The sequence below is a fragment of the Coturnix japonica genome, unplaced genomic scaffold, assembly GCF_054131305.1.
Source record: "Coturnix japonica strain WE unplaced genomic scaffold, WE-NBRP24 Scf058, whole genome shotgun sequence".
Classification (NCBI taxonomy): Eukaryota; Metazoa; Chordata; class Aves; order Galliformes; family Phasianidae; genus Coturnix; species Coturnix japonica.
In genome coordinates this window covers 469624-490615 of record NW_028188961.1, presented here as the reverse complement: position 1 = coordinate 490615, position 20992 = coordinate 469624, and the positions used below count along the sequence as shown (strand labels likewise).

The following is a 20992-nucleotide window of genomic DNA, read 5'->3' as shown; positions in this document are numbered from 1 at the left end:
CCTCTAATGACCTCTCATGACCCCATAGGACCCCATATGACCCTATATGACCCCATATCCCCCCTCTGACCCCACATAACCCCCCCAATGTGTCCTCTCATGACCCCATAGGACCCCATAGGACCCCATATGATCCTATATGACCCTATATGACCCCATATCCCCCAATATCCTCATATACTCCCACTATAATTCCCCCATATCCCCCCACAACCCCCCAATATCGCCCCATTTGACCCCATGTCCCCCATCTGACCCCACATAACCCCCCCAAAGTTACCTCTAATGACCTCTCATGACCCCATAGGACCCTATATGACCCTATATGACCCCATAGGACCCCATAGGACCCCATATGACCCCATTTGACCCCATATCCCCCCATAACCACCCAATATCCCCCCATAACCACCGCTTATCTCCCCGTATCCCCCCATATCCCCCCTCTGACCTCACATAACCCCCCCAATGTGTCCTCTCATGACCCCATAGGACCCCATAGGACCCCATATGATCCCATATGACCCTGTATGACCATATATGACCCCATAACCCCCCAATATCGCCCCATTTGACCCCATATCCCCCATCTGACCCCACATAACCCCCCCAATATAGCCCTGTATGACCCCATATGACCATATATGACCCCATATAACACCATATAACCCCATATGACCCCATATGACCCCATATGACCCTATATGACCCCGTATGACCCCATAGGACCCCATATAACCCCATATAACCCCATAGGACCCCACAGGACCCCATATAACCCCATATAACCCCTTACCGGCAGTGGGTCGATGTACAGGATGACAAAGTGCAGCGACATGGAGCCCCCCCCCCCCACACCCCCTCATACGACCCCCTGTATGTGACCCCTTATGACCCCATATGACCCCATATGACCCTATATGACCCCATTTGATCCCATATCCCCCTACCTGACCCCATAACCACCTCATATCCCCCATAACCCCCCAATATCGCCCCATTTGACCCCATATCCCCCATCTGACCCCACATAACCCCCCCAATATAGCCCTGTATGACCCCATATGACCATATATGACCCCATATAACACCATATAACCCCATATGACCCCATATGACCCCATATGACCCTATATGACCCCGTATGACCCCATAGGACCCCATAGGACCCCATATAACCCCATATAACCCCATATAACCCCTTACCGGCAGTGGGTCGATGTACAGGATGACAAAGTGCAGCGACATGGAGAGGCAGATGGAGCCCAGCAGCCAAATGTTGACCCACGGCGGCATCCGCAGCAGGGATTGGTTCTCAGACAGGCTGTAGGGGGGGTCAATGGGAGTCAATGGGAGTCAATGGGTGTAATGGGAGTCAATGGGAGTCAATGGGAGCCAATGGGAGTCAATGGGGTCAATGGGAGTCAATGGGAGTCAATGGGAGCCAATGGGAGTCAATGGGACTCAATGGGACTCAATGGGTCTCAATGGGAGTCAATGGGAGTCAATAGGAGTCAATAGGAGTCAATGGGAGTCAATGGGAGTCAATGGGAGTCAATGGGAATCAATGGGAGTCAATGGGGTCAATGGGAGTCAATGGGAGTCAATGGATCTCAATGGGAGTCAATGGGAGTCAATGGAGTCAATGGGAGTCAATGGGTCGCAATGGGAGTCAATGGGAGTCAATGGGAATCAATGGGAGTCAATGGGGTCAATGGGACTCAATGGGTCTCAATGGGAGTCAATAGGAGTCAATGGGAGTCAATGGGAGTCAGTGGGAATCAATGGGAGTCAATGGGATCCAATGGGAGTCAATGGGAGTCAATGGGAGCCAATGGGACTCAATGGGACTCAATGGGTCTCAATGGGAGTCAATGGGAGTCAATAGGAGTCAATGGGACTCAATGGGACTCAATGGGAGTCAATGGGAGTCAATGGAGTCAATGGGACTCAATGGGAGTCAATGGGTGTAATGGGAGTCAATGGGAGTCAATGGGAGTCAATGGGAATCAATGGGTCTCAATGGGAGTCAATGGGAGTCAATGGGACTCAATGGGAGTCAATGGGAGTCAATGGAGTCAATGGGACTCAATGGGAGTCAATGGGTGTAATGGGAGGCAATGGGAGTCAATGGGAGTCAATGGGAATCAATGGGAGTCAATGGGAGTCAATGGGACTTAATGGGAGTCAATGGGGTAAATGGGATCAGTGGGAGTCAATGGGAGTCAATGGGTGTAATGGGAGTGAATGGGAGTGAATGGGAATCAATGGGAGTCAATGGGACTCAATGGAGTCAATGGGAGTCAATGGAGTCAATGGGAGTCAATGGGAGCCAATGGGAGTCAATGGGGTCAATGGGAGTCAATGGGAGTCAATGGGAGCCAATGGGAGTCAATGGGACTCAATGGGACTCAATGGGTCTCAATGGGAGTCAATGGGAGTCAATGGGAGTCAATGGAGTCAATGGGACTCAATGGGAGTCAATGGGTGTAATGGGAGTCAATGGGAGTCAATGGGAGTCAATGGGAATCAATGGGAGTCAATGGGAGTCAATGGGACTTAATGGGAGTCAATGGGGTAAATGGGGTCAGTGGGAGTCAATGGGAGTCAATGGGTGTAATGGAAGTGAATGGGAGTGAATGGGAATCAATGGGAGTCAATGGGACTCAATGGAGTCAATGGGAGTCAATGGAACTCAATGGGAGTCAATGGGTGTCAATGGGACTCAATGGGTCTCAATGGAACTCAATGGGAGTCAATGGAACTCAATGGGACTCAATGGGACTCAATGGGACTCAATGGATCTTAATGGATACCTATGGCATCTCTATGGGGTTCCTATGGGGCAGCTATGGGGTCTCTAAGGGGTCCCTATGGGTCTCTATTGGATCACTATGGAACTCAGTGGGACTCAATGGAACTCAATGGGACTCAATGGAACCCAATGGAACTCAATGGAAGTCAATGGATTTCAATGGGACTCAATAGATCCCTATGGGATCTCTATGGGGTTTCTATGGGGTCTCTAAGGGGTCCCTATGAGGTCCCTATGAGTCTCAATGGGGTCTCTATGGGGTTTCTAAGGGGTCCCTATGGGTCTCAATGGGACTCAATGGAACTCAATGGAACTCAATGGATCTCAATGGATCCCTATGGGGTCTCTATGGGGTTTCTATGGGGTCTCTATGGGGCAGCTATGGGGTCCCTATGGAGTCTCTATGGGGTCTCTAAGGGGTCCCTATGAGTCTCAATGGATCACTACGGAACTCATTGGGACTCAATGGGACTCAATGGATCTCAATGGGACTCAATGGAACTCAATGGGACTCAATGGGACTCAATGGGTCTCAATGGGACTCAATGGAACTCAATGGGACTCAATGGGACTCAATGGGACTCAATGGGACTCAGTGGAACTCAATGGGACTCAATGGAACTCAATGGGACTCAGTGGAACTCAATGGGACTCAATGGGACTCAATGGATCTCAATGGGACTCAATGGGACTCAATGGGACTCAATGGAACTCAATGGGACTCAATGGAACTCAATGGGACTCAGTGGAACTCAATGGGACTCAATGGGACTCAATGGGAGTCAATGGGACTCAATGGGAGTCAATGGATCTCAATGGATCCCTATGGGCTCTCTATGGGGTTTCTATGGGGTCTCTATGGGGCAGCTATGGGGCTTCTAAGGGGTCCCTATGGGTCTCAATGGGACTCAATGGAACTCAATGGAACCCTATGGGATCTCTATGGGGTTTTTATGGGGTCTCTATGTTCAGCTATGGGGTCACTATGGGGTCTCTATGGGGTCCCTATGGGGTCTCTAAGGGGTCCTTATGGGTCTCAATGGATCTCAGTGGGTCTCAATGGAACTCAATGGGACTCAATGGAACTCAATGGAACTCAATGGATCCCTATGGGCTCTCAATGGGGTTTCTATGGGCTCTCTATGGGGTTTCTATGGGGTCTCTATGGGGTTTCTATGGGTCTCTATGGGGCCGTACCTGTTGAGGGCGTTGCACATCTCGATGGTGACGAGGACGGACAGGGCCATGGTCATGGGGACGGGGGACTCGAAGATGTCGCAGTCGATGCCCTCGAACTCCACGTTGTGGTGGGTGCACTGCATGAAGTGGGTCTGGGGGGGGATATAGGGTCATATGGGGTCATATAGGGGGGATATGGGGTCATATGGGGGGGATATGGGGTCATATAGGGTCTTATTGGGGGGATATGGGGGGGTATGGGGGGATATGGGGTCATATGGGGGGGATATGGGGTCATATAGGGTCTTATGGGGGGGATATGGGGGGGTATGGGGGGATATGGGGTCATATGGGGGGGATATGGGGTCATATAGGGTCTTATTGGGGGGATATGGGGTGATATGGGGTCATATAGGGAGGATATGGGGTCATATGGGGGGGATATAGGGTCTTATGGGGGGGATATGGGGGGATATGGGGTCATATGGGGTCATATGGGGGGGATATGGGGTCATATAGGGGGCATATGGGGTCGTATGGGGGGGATATGGGGTCGTATGGGGGGATATGGGGGGATATGGGGTCATATGGGGGGGATATGTGGTCATATGGGGGGATATGGGGGGATATGGGGTCATATGGGGAGGATATGGGGTCATATAGGGGTATATGGGGTTATATGGGGAGGATATGGGGTCATAGGGGGGGGATATGGGGTCATATGGGGTCATATAGGGGGGATATGGGGTCATATAGGGGGGATATGGGGTCATATGGGGGGGATATGGGGGGATATGGGGTCATATAGGGGGGATATGGGGTCATATGGGGGGGATATGGGGGGATATGGGGTCATATGGGGGGATATGGGGTCATATAGGGGGGAATATGGGGTCATATAGGGTCATATGGGGTCATATAGGGTCTTATGGGGGGGATATGGGGTCATATGGGGTTATATGGGGTCAAATAGGGTCTTATGGGGGGATATGGGGGGATATGGGGTCATATAGGGGGGATATGGGGTCATATGGGGAGGATATGGGGTCATATAGGGGGGATATGGGGTCATATGGGGGGATATGGGGGGATATGGGGTCATATGGGGAGGATATGGGGTCATATAGGGGGGATATGGGGTCATATGGGGGGATATGGGGTCATATGGGGAGGATATGGGGTCATATGGGGAAGATATGGGGTCATAGGGGGCGATATGGGGTCATATGGGGGGATATGGGGTCATATAGGGGGGAATATGGGGTCATATAGGGTCATATGGGGTCATATAGGGTCTTATGGGGGGGATATGGGGTCATATGGGGTTATATGGGGTCAAATAGGGTCTTATGGGGGAATATGGGGGGATATGGGGTCATATAGGGGGGATATGGGGTCATATGGGGAGGATATGGGGTCATATAGGGGGGATATGGGGTCATATGGGGGGATATGGGGGGATATGGGGTCATATGGGGAGGATATGGGGTCATATAGGGGGGATATGGGGTCATATGGGGGGATATGGGGTCATAGGGGGGGGATATGGGGTCATATGGGGGGATATGGGATCATATGGGGAGATATGGGGTCATATAAGGGGGATATGGGGGGATATGGGGTCATATGGGGTCATATAGGGGGGATATGGGGTCATATAGGGGGGATATGGGGTCATATGGGGGGGACATGGGGGGATATGGGGTCATATGGGGGGGATATGGGGGGATATGGGGTCATATAGGGGGGATATGGGGTCATATGGGGGGGATATGGGGGGATATGGGGTCATATGGGGGGATATGGGGTCATATAGGGGGGAATATGGGGTCATATAGGGTCATATGGGGTCATATAGGGTCTTATGGGGGGGATATGGGGTCATATGGGGTTATATGGGGTCAAATAGGGTCTTATGGGGGGATATGGGGGGATATGGGGTCATATAGGGGGGATATGGGGTCATATGGGGAGGATATGGGGTCATATAGGGGGGATATGGGGTCATATGGGGGGATATGGGGGGATATGGGGTCATATGGGGAGGATATGGGGTCATATAGGGGGGATATGGGGTCATATGGGGGGATATGGGGTCATATGGGGAGGATATGGGGTCATATGGGGAAGATATGGGGTCATAGGGGGCGATATGGGGTCATATGGGGGGATATGGGGTCATATAGGGGGGAATATGGGGTCATATAGGGTCATATGGGGTCATATAGGGTCTTATGGGGGGGATATGGGGTCATATGGGGTTATATGGGGTCAAATAGGGTCTTATGGGGGAATATGGGGGGATATGGGGTCATATAGGGGGGATATGGGGTCATATGGGGAGGATATGGGGTCATATAGGGGGGATATGGGGTCATATGGGGGGATATGGGGGGATATGGGGTCATATGGGGAGGATATGGGGTCATATAGGGGGGATATGGGGTCATATGGGGGGATATGGGGTCATAGGGGGGGGATATGGGGTCATATGGGGGGATATGGGATCATATGGGGAGATATGGGGTCATATAAGGGGGATATGGGGGGATATGGGGTCATATGGGGTCATATAGGGGGGATATGGGGTCATATAGGGGGGATATGGGGTCATATGGGGGGGACATGGGGGGATATGGGGTCATATGGGGGGGATATGGGGGGATATGGGGTCATATAGGGGGGATATGGGGTCATATGGGGGGGATATGGGGGGATATGGGGTCATATGGGGGGATATGGGGTCATATAGGGGGGAATATGGGGTCATATAGGGTCATATGGGGTCATATAGGGTCTTATGGGGGGGATATGGGGTCATATGGGGTTATATGGGGTCAAATAGGGTCTTATGGGGGGATATGGGGGGATATGGGGTCATATAGGGGGGATATGGGGTCATATGGGGAGGATATGGGGTCATATAGGGGGGATATGGGGTCATATGGGGGGATATGGGGGGATATGGGGTCATATGGGGAGGATATGGGGTCATATAGGGGGGATATGGGGTCATATGGGGGGATATGGGGTCATATGGGGAGGATATGGGGTCATATGGGGAAGATATGGGGTCATAGGGGGCGATATGGGGTCATATAGGGGGGATATGGGGTCATATAGGGTCTTATGGGGGGATATGGGGGGATATGGGGTCATATGGGGGGATATGGGGGGATATGGGGGGGATATGGGGGGATATGGGGTCATATGGGGTGGGTATGGGGTCATATGGGGTCATATTGGGGGGATATGGGATCATATAGGGTCTTATAGGGGGGATATGGGGGGATATGGGGTCATATAGGGGGGATATGGGGTTATATGGGGAGGATATGGGGTTATATGGGGGGATATGGGGTCATATGGGGGGGATATGGGGTGATATAGGGGAATACGGTTGACCCCAGGTGACCCCAGGTGACCCCATGACCCCAGGTGACCCCATGTGACCCCATGTGACCTCAGATGACCCCATGACCCCTGGTGACCTTTTGACCCCAGGCGACCTTATGACCCCTTGAACCCAGGTGACCCCTATAGAGCCCCATAGATGACTCCGGGTGACCCCGTGACCCCATGACCCTCGATGACCTTTTGACCCCTGGTGACCCCATGACCCCAGGTGACCTTTTGAGACCAGGTGACCCCTGATGACCCCGGTGACCCCAGGTGACCCCAGATGACCCTGTGACCCCCAGTGACCCCATGACCCCATGACCCCTTTACCCCAGGTGACCCCAGGTGACCCCATGACCCTTTGACCCCCGGTGACCCCTTGACCTCAGGTGACCCCATGACCCCAGATGACCCCATGACCCCATGTGACCCCAGATGACCCTGTGACCCCATTACCCTAGATGACCTTTTGACTTCAGGTGACCCCAGGTGACCCCGTGACCCCATGACCCCAGGTGACCCCGTGACCCCGTGACCCCAGATGACCCCATGACCCCACATGACCCCAGGTGACCCCGTGACCCCATGTGACCCCATGTGACCCCATGTGACCCCAAGTGACCCCTTGACCCCTATCATGCCCCATACAACCCCATAGACCCCATAGGTGACCCCATGACCCCAAGTGACCCCGTGACCCCACATGACCCCATGACCCCAGGTGACCCGTGACCCCAGATGACCCCATGACCCCAAGTGACCCCTTGATCCCTGTTGGGCCCCATACAATCCCATAGATGACCCCATGACCCCAGGTGACCCCACATGACCCCATGACCCCATATGACCCCGTGACCCCAGATGACCCCATGACCCCTCATGACCCCAAGTGACCTCTTGACCCCTGTCGGGCTCCATACAACCCCATAGATGACCCCATGATTCCATGACCCCAGGTGACCCCACATGACCCCATGACCCCATATGACCCCGCGACCCCAGATGACCCCACATGACCCCATGACCCCATATGACCCCGTGACCCCAGGTGACCCCACGTGACCCCATGACCCCATAGATGACCCCGTGACCCCAGGTGACCCCACATGACCCCATGACCCCACATGACCCCGTGACCCCAGGTGACCCCAGGTGACCCCAGGTGACCCCTTGACCCCTGTCGGGCCCCATACAACCCCATAGACCCCATAACCCCAGATGACCCCAGATGACCCCATGACCCCACATGACCCCGTGACCCCAGGTGACCCCCGATGACCTTTGACCCCCGTTGCTCACCAGCTGATGGTAGGTGAGGTTGGGCCCGTCCTCGGCGTAAAGGAACCACCAGGCGGCTGCTCCAACCGTCGCCGCCCCCACGTAACCTATGGGGGGTCAGAGGGGCAATGGGGACCCATAGGGAACCATAGGGAACCATAGGGACACATAGGGACACATAGGGACACATAGGGACACATAGGGACACATAGACCCCATAGGGAACCATAGGGACCCATAGGGACACATAGACCCCATAGAGCCCTACAGGGGGTTATAGGGGCAATGGGAACCCAGAGGGACACATAGACCCCATAGGGAACACACAGACCCTATAGGGCCCCATAGAGCCCATAGGGACACATAGGGACCATAGGGACACATAGGGACACATAGACCCCATAGAGCCCTACAGGGGGTAATAGGGGCAATGGGGACCCATAGGGAACCATAGGGACACATAGGGACACATAGGGACCCATAGAGACACAGGGACCCCATAGGGACACATAGACCCCATAGGGAACCATAGGGACACATAGGGACACATAGGGACACAGGGACCGCATAGGGACACATAGGAACCCATAGGGACACATAGGGAACCATAGGGACACATAGGGACACATAGACCCCATAGGGACACATAGGGACACATAGGGACACATAGACCCCATAGGGACACATAGGAACCCATAGGGACACATAGGGAACCATAGGGACACATAGGGACACATAGACCCCATAGGGAACCATAGGGACCCATAGGGACACATAGACCCCATAGGGAACCATAGGGACCCATAGGGACACATAGACCCCATAGGGAACCATAGGGACCCATAGGGACCCATAGGGACACATAGGGACCCATAGGGACCCATAGGGACACATAGGGACACATAGACCCCATAGGGACACATAGGGACCCATAGGGACACATAGACCCCATAGGGACACATAGGGACACATAGACCCCATAGGGAACCATAGGGACACATAGACCCCATAGGGAACCATAGGGACACAGGGACCCCATAGGGAACCACAGGGACACATAGAGACACATAGGGACACAGGGACCCCATAGGGACACATAGGGACACATAGGGACACATAGGGACCCATAGAGACACAGGGACCCCATAGGGACACATAGGGACACATAGACCCCATAGAGCCCTACAGGGGGTTATAGGGGCAATGGGAACCCAGAGGGAACCATAGGGACCCATAGGGACACATAGACCCCATAGGGACACATAGGGACACATAGGGACACATAGGGAACCATAGGGACCCATAGAGACACAGGGACCCCATAGGGACACATAGGGGATATGGGGGCAATGGAAACCCATAGGGACACATAGGGACACATAGACCCCATAGGGACACATAGAGACACATAGACCCCATAGAGCCCTACAGGGGGTTATAGGGGCAATGGGAACCCACAGGGAACCATAGGGACCCATAGGGACACATAGGGACACATAGACCCCATAGGGACACATAGGGACACATAGGGACACATAGGGACACAGGGACCCCATAGGGAACCATAGGGAACCATAGGGACACATAGGGACACATAGGGACACAGGGACCCCATAGGGAACCATAGGGACACATAGGGACACATAGACCCCATAGGGACACATAGGGACACATAGGGACACATAGACCCCATAGGGAACCATAGGGACACATAGGGACACATAGACCCCATAGGGAACCATAGGGACACATAGGGACACATAGACCCCATAGGGAACCATAGGGACACATAGGGAACCATAGACCCCATAGGGAACCATAGGGACCCATAGGGACACATAGACCCCATAGGGAACCATAGGGACCCATAGGGACACATAGACCCCATAGGGAACCATAGGGACCCATAGGGACCCATAGGGACACATAGGGACCCATAGGGACCCATAGGGACACATAGGGACACATAGACCCCATAGGGACACATAGGGACCCACAGGGACACATAGACCCCATAGGGACACATAGGGACACATAGACCCCATAGGGAACCATAGGGACACATAGACCCCATAGGGAACCATAGGGACACAGGGACCCCATAGGGAACCACAGGGACACATAGAGACACATAGGGACACAGGGACCCCATAGGGACACATAGGGACACATAGGGACACATAGGGACCCATAGAGACACAGGGACCCCATAGGGACACATAGGGACACATAGACCCCATAGAGCCCTACAGGGGGTTATAGGGGCAATGGGAACCCAGAGGGAACCATAGGGACCCATAGGGACACATAGACCCCATAGGGACACATAGGGACACATAGGGACACATAGGGAACCATAGGGACCCATAGAGACACAGGGACCCCATAGGGACACATAGGGGATATGGGGGCAATGGAAACCCATAGGGACACATAGGGACACATAGACCCCATAGGGACACATAGAGACACATAGACCCCATAGAGCCCTACAGGGGGTTATAGGGGCAATGGGAACCCACAGGGAACCATAGGGACCCATAGGGACACATAGGGACACATAGACCCCATAGGGACACATAGGGACACATAGGGACACATAGACCCCATAGGGACACATAGGGACACATAGGGACACATAGGGACACATAGGGACACATAGGGACACATAGGGACACAGGGACCCCATAGGGAACCATAGGGACACATAGGGACACATAGACCCCATAGGGACACATAGGGACACATAGGGACACATAGACCCCATAGGGAACCATAGGGACACATAGGGACACATAGACCCCATAGGGACACATAGGGACACATAGGGACACATAGGGTCAATGGAAACCCCATAGGGACACATGGACCCCATAGGGACATATAGGGACATATAGGGACACATAGGGACACATAGAGACCCATAGGGACACATAGGGACCCATAGAGCCCTACAGGGGGTAATAGGGGCAATGGGAACCCCATAGGGAACCATAGGGACCCATAGGGACACAGGGACCCCATAGGGACACATAGGGACACATAGACCCCATAGGGACACACAGGAACCCATAGGGTCAATGGAAACCCCATAGGGACACATGGACCCCATAGGGTAAAAGGAAACCCCATAGGGACACATAGGAACCCATAGGGTCAATGGAAACCCATAGGGACACATAGACCCCATAGGGACACATAGGAACCCATAGGGTCAATGGAAACCCCATAGGGACACATAGACCCCATAGGGACACATAGACCCCATAGGGACACATAGGGACCCATAGGGACACATAGACCCCATAGAGCCCTACAGGGGGTTATAGGGGCAATGGGAACCCAGAGGGACACATAGACCCCATAGGGACACATAGGGACACATAGGGTCAATGGAAACCCCATAGGGACACATAGGGAACACACAGACCCCATAGGGACACATAGACCCCATAGAGCCCTACAGGGGGTTATAGGGGCAATGGGGACCCATAGGGAACCATAGGGACCCATAGGGAACCATAGGGACACATAGGGACACATAGGGGATATAGGGTCAGCGGAAACCCCATAGGGACACATGGACCCCATAGGGACACATAGGGACACATAGACCCCATAGGGACACATGGACCCCATAGGGACACATAGGGACACATAGGGGATATAGGGTCAATGGAAACCCCATAGGGACACATAGGAACCCATAGGGACACATAGACCCCATAGGGAACCATAGGGACACATAGGGACACATAGAGCCCTACAGGGGGTTATAGGGGCAATGGGGACCCATAGGGAACCATAGGGACACATAGGGACACATAGGGACACATAGGGACACATAGGGGATATAGGGACACATAGGGACACATAGGGACACATAGGGACACATAGGGAACCATAGGGACCCATAGGGACACATAGGGACACATAGGGACACATAGAGACACAGGGACCCCATAGGGACACATAGGGACACAGGGACCCCATAGGGACACATAGGAACGTAATAGGGGCAATGGGAACCCATAGGGACACAGGGACCCCATAGGGACACATAGGGACACAGGGACCCCATAGGGACACATAGACCCCATAGGGACACATAGACCCCATAGGGACACATAGGGACACATAGACCCCATAGGGAACCATAGGGACACATAGGGACACATAGAGCCCTACAGGGGGTTATAGGGGCAATGGGGACCCATAGGGAACCATAGGGACACATAGGGACACATAGGGACACATAGGGACACATAGGGGATATAGGGACACATAGGGACACATAGGGACACATAGGGACACATAGGGAACCATAGGGACCCATAGGGACACAGGGACCCCATAGGGACCCATAGGGACATACAGATCCCATAGGGACATATAGGGACAAATAGAGCCCTACAGGGGGTAATAGGGGCAATGGGACCCCATAGGGAACCATAGGGACCCATAGGGACACATAGACCCCATAGGGAACCATAGGGACACATAGGGACACATAGGGACACATAGGGACACATAGGGGATATAGGGACACATAGGGACACATAGGGACACATAGGGAACCATAGGGAACCATAGGGACACATAGGGACACATAGAGCCCTACAGGGGGTTATAGGGGCAATGGGGACCCATAGGGAACCATAGGGACACATAGGGACACATAGGGACACATAGGGACACATAGGGGATATAGGGACACATAGGGACACATAGGGACACATAGGGACACATAGGGACCCATAGAGCCCTACAGGGGGTAATAGGGGCAATGGGAACCCCATAGGGAACCATAGGGACCCATAGGGACACAGGGACCCCATAGGGACCCATAGGGACATACAGATCCCATAGGGACATATAGGGACAAATAGAGCCCTACAGGGGGTAATAGGGGCAATGGGACCCCATAGGGAACCATAGGGACCCATAGGGACACATAGACCCCATAGGGAACCATAGGGACACATAGGGACACATAGGGACACATAGGGACACATAGGGGATATAGGGACACATAGGGACACATAGGGACACATAGGGAACCATAGGGAACCATAGGGGATATAGGGACACATAGGGACACATAGGGACACATAGGGACACATAGGGAACCATAGGGACACATAGGGACACATAGACCCCATAGAGCCCTACGGGGGGTTACAGGGGCAATGGGGACCCAGAGGGAACCATAGGGACCCATAGGGACACATAGGGACACATAGGGACCCATAGGGACCCCATAGGGACACATAGGGACACATAGGGACACATAGACCCCATAGGGACCCCATAGGGACACATAGGGCAGACTAAGACCCCATAGGGAACACACAGACCCTATAGGGCCCCATAGACCCCATAGGGACACATAGGGAACACACAGACCCTATAGGGCCCCATAGACCCCATAGGGCCCCATAGGGGATATAGGGTCAGCGGAAACCCCATAGGGACACACGGACCCCATAGGGACACATAGGAACACACAGACCCCATAGGGTCAGCGGAAACCCCATAGGGACACATAGGGACACATAGACCCCATAGGGACACATAGACCCCATAGGGATAGATAGGAACCCATAGGGACACATAGGAACCCATAGGGAACAAACAGACCCCATAGAGCCCTATAGGGGATATGGGGGCAATGGAAACCCCACAGGGCCCCATAGGGACACATAGGGCAGACGGAGACCCCATAGGGCTCCATAGGGCAAACATAGACCCTATAGTCAAGTCAATGGTCCTATAGGCGACCCCCTGACCCTATAGGCGACCCACTGACCCCATAGCCAACCCAATGATCCCATAGCCAACTCAATGACCCCATAGCCAACTCATTGACCCCATAGGCCATCCATTGACCCCATAGGGCATCCATTGGCCCTATAGCCAACTCAACAACCCCATAGGCCATCCATTGACCCCATAGGGCATCCAATGACCCCATAGGCCATCCATGGACCCTATAACCGCTCCTATAGCCCCTAATGACCCCATAGCTCATCCATTGACCCTATAACCCCTCCTATAGCCCCCAACGACCCCATAGGCGACCCATTCACCCTATAGCCAACTCAATGACCCCATAGTTCATCCATTGACCCTATAACCCCTCCTATAGCCCCCAATGACCCCATAGGCGACCCACTGACCCTATAACCCCCGTATAGCTCCCAGTGACCCCATAGCTCATCCATTGACCCTATAGATGCCCCATTGACCCCATAGGCCATCCATTGACCCCATAGCCAACTCATTGACTCTATAGCTGACTCAGTGACCCCATAGCTCATCCATTGGCCCTATAGATGCGCCATTGGCCCCATAGGCCATCCATTGACCCTATAGCCCCCATTGACCCTATAGTTGCCCCACTGACCCTATATCCTTCCTCACCTCCTATGGCCAGGTAGCGGAAGAAGAGCCACCCGCTGATGAGGGGCTCTTTGGGGCTGCGGGGGGGTTTGTCCATAATGACCCCATAGGGCATCCAATGACCCCATAGGGCATCCATTGACCCCATAGGGCATCCAATGACCCCATAGGGCATCCAACGACCCCATAGGGCATCCATTGACCCCATAGGGCATCCAATGACCCCATAGGCCATCCATTGACCCCATAGGGCATCCATTGACCCCATAGGGCATCCAATGACCCCATAGGGCATCCAATGACCCCATAGGGCATCCATTGACCCCATAGGGCATCCAATGACCCCATAGGCCATCCATTGACCCCATAGGGCATCCAATGACCCCATAGGCCATCCATTGACCCCATAGGGCATCCATTGACCCCATAGGGCATCCAATGACCCCATAGGGCATCCAATGACCCCATAGGGCATCCATTGACCCCATAGGGCATCCAATGACCCCATAGGCCATCCATTGACCCCATAGGGCATCCATTGACCCCATAGGGCATCCAATGACCCCATAGGGCATCCATTGACCCCATAGGGCATCCATTGACCCCATAGGGCATCCAATGACCCCATAGCCAACTCAATGACCCCATAGGGCATCCAATGACCCCATAGGGCATCCATTGACCCCATAGGGCATCCATTGACCCCATAGGGCATCCAATGACCCCATAGCCAACTCAATGACCCCATAGCCAACTCAATGACCCCATAGCCAACTCACTCAATGACCCCATAGGCGACCCACTGACCCCATAGCCAACTCAATGACCCCATAGGGCATCCAATGACCCTATAGCCAACTCATTGACCCCATAGGGCATCCAATGACCCTATAGCCAACTCATTGACCCCATAGGGCATCCATTGACCCCATAGCCAACTCAGCGACCCCATAGCCAACTCAGCGACCCCATAGGCCATCCAATGACCCCATAGGGCATCCAATGACCCCATAGGGCATCCATTGACCCCATAGGGCATCCAATGACCCCATAGGGCATCCAATGACCCCATAGCCAACTCAATGACCCCATAGGGCATCCAACGACCCCATAGCCAACTCATTGACCCCATAGGACATCCATTGATCCCATAGCCAACTCAACTACCCTATAGCCAACTCAATGACCCCATAGCCAACTCAGCGACCCCATAGGCCATCCATTGACCCCATAGGGCATCCAATGACCCCATAGGCCATCCATGGACCCTATAACCGCTCCTATAGCCCCTAATGACCCCATAGCTCATCCATTGACCCTATAACCCCTCCTATAGCCCCCAACGACCCCATAGGCGACCCATTCACCTTATAGCCAACTCAATGACCCCATAGCTCATCCATTGACCCTATAACCCCTCCTATAGCCCCCAACGACCCCATAGGCGACCCATTCACCTTATAGCCAACTCAATGACCCCATAGCTCATCCATTGACCCTATAAACCCCCTATAGCCCCCAGTGACCCCATAGGCGACCCACTGACCCCATAGCCAACCCAACTACCCTATAGCCAACTCATTGATCCCACTGACCCCATAGCCAACTGTATGACCCCATAGGTGACCCACTGACCCTATAGCCAACTCAATGACCCCATAGCTCATCCATTGACCCTATAAACCCTATATCCTTCCTCACCTCCTATGGCCAGGTAGCGGAAGAAGAGCCACCCGCTGATGAGGGGCTCTTTGGGGCTGCGGGGGGTTTGTCCATAATGACCCCATAGGGCATCCAATGACCCCATAGCCAACTCAATGACCCCATAGCCAACTCATTGACCCCATAGGCCATCCAATGACCCTATAGGTGACCCATTGACCCCATAGCCGACTCAACAACCCCATAGGCTATCCAATGACCCTATACGTGACCCATTGACCCCATAACCAACTCATTGACCCCATAGCCAACCCATTGACCCCATAGGCCATCCATTGACCCCATAGGGGACCCACTGACCCTATAGCCCCCATTGACCCTATAGGCGACCCATTGACCCTATAGGCGACCCATTGACCCTATAGCCAACTCATTGACCCCATAGCCAACTCAATGACCCCATAGCCAACTCATTGACCCTATAGCCAACTCACTGACCCCATAGGCCATCCAATGACCCCATAGCCAACTCAATGACCCCATAGCCAACTCAATGACCCCATAGCCAACTCAAAACCCTATAGGCAACCCATTGACCCTATAGCCAACTCAACGACCCCATAGCCAACTCATTGACCCCATAGGACATCCAATGACCCCATAGCCAACTCAATGACCCCATAGGCCATCCATTGACCCTATAACCCCTCCTATAGCCCCCAGTGACCCCATAGGTGACCCATTGACCCTATAGCCATATCATTGACCCCACAGCCGACTCAGTGACCCCATAGGCCATCCATTGACCCTATAACCCCCCTATAGCCCCCAGTGACCCCATAGGCCATCCATTGACCCTATAGCCAACTCATTGACCCAATAGCCGACTCAATGACCCCATAGCTCATCCATTGGCCCTATAGATGCCCCATTGACCCTATAGCCAACTCAATGACCCCATAGCTCATCCATTGGCCCTATAGATGCCCCATTGACCCTATAGCCAACTCAATGACCCCATAGGCCATCCATTGACCCTATAGCCCCCATTGACCCTATAGTTGCCCCACTGACCCTATATCCTTCCTCACCTCCTATGGCCAGGTAGCGGAAGAAGAGCCACCCGCTGATGAGGGGCTCTTTGGGGCTGCGGGGGGGTTTGTCCATAATGACCCCATAGGGCATCCAATGACCCCATAGGCCATCCATTGACCCCATAGGGCATCCATTGACCCCATAGGCCATCCAATGACCCCATAGGGCATCCATTGACCCCATAGGGCATCCATTGACCCCATAGCCAACCCATTGACCCCATAGGGCATCCAATGACCCCATAGCCAACTCAATGACCCCATAGGCCATCCAATGACCCCATAGCTCATCCATTGACCCTATAACCCCTCCTATAGCCCCCAATGACCCCATAGCTCATCCATTGACCCTATAACCCCCGTATAGCTCCCAATGACCCCATAGGCGACCCATTCACCTTATAGCCAACTCAATGACCCCATAGCTCATCCATTGACCCTATAAAACCCCTATAGCCCCCAGTGACCCCATAGGCGACCCACTGACCCTATAACCCCCGTATAGCTCCCAGTGACCCCATAGCTCATCCATTGACCCTATAGATGCCCCATTGACCCCATAGGCCATCCATTGACCCCATAGCCAACTCAGCGACCCCATAGGCCATCCAATGACCCCATAGGGCATCCATTGACCCTATAGTTGCCCCATTGACCCTATAGATGCCCCACTGACCCTATATCCTTCCTCACCTCCTATGGCCAGGTAGCGGAAGAAGAGCCACCCGCTGATGAGGGGCTCTTTGGGGCTGCGGGGGGGTTTGTCCATAATGACCCCATAGGGCATCCAATGACCCCATAGCCAACTCAATGACCCCATAGCCAACTCATTGACCCCATAGGGCATCCAACGACCCCATAGCCAACCCAACTACCCCATAGCCAACTCATTGACCCCATAGCCAACTCATTGACCCCATAGGGCATCCATTGACCCCATAGCCAACTCAACTACCCTATAGCCAACTCAATGACCCCATAGTCAAGTCAATGGTCCTATAGGTCACCCATTGACCCCATAGCCAACTCAATGACCCCATAGCCAACTCATTGACCCCATAGCCAACTCATTGACGCCATAGGCCATCCATTGACCCTATAACCCCCCTATAGCCCCCAATGACCCCATAGGCGACCCATTGACCCCATAGGCCATCCAATGACCCCATAGGGCATCCAATGACCCCATAGGCCATCCAATGACCCTATAGCCCCCAATGACCCCATAGGCGACCCACTGACCCTATAGTTGCCCCACTGACCCTATAGGTGACCCATTGACCCTATAGCCAACTCATTGACCCCATAGCCAACTCAATGACCCCATGGGCCATCCAATGACCCCATAGGGCATCCATTGACCCTATAGCCCCCATTGACCCTATAGATGCCCCACTGACCCTACATCCTTCCTCACCTCCTATAGCCAGGTAGCGGAAGAAGAGCCACCCGCTGATGAGGGGCTCTTTGGGGCTGCGGGGGGGTTTGTCCATAATATCCAGGTCGGGGGGGTTGAATCCTAAAGCCGTGGCTGGGAGCCCATCGGTCACAAGGTTGACCCAAAGCAACTGCACCGGGATCAAAGCCTCAGGGAGCCCAAGGGCGGCCGTCAGGAAGATGCTATGGGGTGAGTGGGGTGGGATAGAGGGGATATGGGGGGGGATATAGGGGATATGGGGTGGGATATAGGGGAAATAGGGGGGATATGGGGGATATGGGGTGGATGGGGTGGGATAGAGGGGATATGGGGGGGATATAGGGGATATGGGGGGGGATAGAGGGGAAATAGGGGGGGTATGGGGGAAATAGGGGGGATATGGGGGGGTATTAGGGGATATAGGGGGGATATGGGGGGATATGGGGTGGATGGGGTGGGATAGAGGGGATATGGGGGGGGATATAGGGGAAATAGGGGGGGATATAGGGGATATGGGGTGGATGGGGTGGGATAGAGGGGATATGGGGGGGGTATGGGGTATATGGGGGGATATGGGGTGGATGGGGTGGGATATGGGGGAAATAGGGGGGATATGGGGTGGGATATGGGGAATATGGGGGGATATGGGGGGGGATATAGGGGAAATAGGGGGGGTGTGGGGGGGTATTAGGGGATATAGGGGGGATATGGGGGGATATGGGGTGGATATAGGGGGGATATGGGGGAAATAGGGGGGATATAGGGGGGTATTAGGGGATATAGGGGGGATATGGGGGGATATGGGGTGAGTGGGGTGGGATAGAGGGGATATGGGGGGATATAGGGGATATGGGGGGGATATGGGGGAAATAGGGGGGGTATGGGGGATTGGGTGGATGGGGTGGGATAGAGGGGATATGGGGGGGGATATAGGGGAAATAGGGGGGTTATGGGGGGGTATTAGGGGATATAGGGGGGTATTAGGGATATAGGGGGGATATAGGGGAAATAGGGGGGGTATGGGGGTGGGATGGGGGGTAGGGGGGAATATGGGGGGATGTGGGGTGGATGGGGTGGGATATAGGGGAAATAGGGGGGATATGGGGAGTATGGGGGGATATGGGGTGGATGGGGTGGGATAGAGGGGATATGGGGGGGATATGGGGGGGGTAGGGGGGTATGGGGTGGGATATGGGGGAAGATGGGGGGATATGGGATATATGGGGGGATATGGGGTGGATGGGGTGGGATAGAGGGGATATGGGGTGGGATAGAGGGGAAATAGGGGGGGATATAGGGGAAATAGGGGGGGTATGGGGGGGTATTAGGGGATATAGGGGGGATATGGGGAGATATGGGTGGATGGGGTGGGATATAGGGGAAATAGGGGGGATATGGGGGGGCATTAGGGGATATAGGGGGATATGTGGGGATATGGGGTGGATGGGGTGGGATAGAGGGATATGGGGGGGATATAGGGGAAATAGGGGGGGATATAGGGGATAGGGGGGGGATATGGGGGGTATTAGGGGATATAGGGGGGATATGGGGGGATATGGGGTGGATGGGGTGGGATAGAGGAGATATGGGGGGGATATTGGGGAAATAGGGGGGATATGGGGGGGTATTAGGGGATATAGGGGGGATATGGGAGGATATGGGGTGGATGGGTGGGATAGACGGGGATATGGGGGGGGCATGGGGGATATGGGGGGGTAGGGGGGAATAGGGGAAATAGGGGGGATA

At 53.8% G+C, this 20992-nt stretch overlaps 1 protein-coding gene across 1 annotated transcript in view; it reads right to left on the bottom strand.

The window, feature by feature from the left end:
- The window catches only part of LOC107307529 (sarcoplasmic/endoplasmic reticulum calcium ATPase 1), a 99598-nt gene that overhangs the window by 8731 nt on the left and 69875 nt on the right, over positions 1-20992 (bottom strand). Inside the window, exons 17-20 of the mRNA XM_085533366.1 lie at positions 19247-19449; positions 8693-8778; positions 4013-4146; positions 1207-1324 (exon numbers count right to left, since the gene is read on the bottom strand). Coding sequence (XP_085389492.1) covers positions 1207-1324; positions 4013-4146; positions 8693-8778; positions 19247-19449 — 541 coding nt within the window. The remainder of the gene's footprint in view (positions 1-1206; positions 1325-4012; positions 4147-8692; positions 8779-19246; positions 19450-20992) is intronic.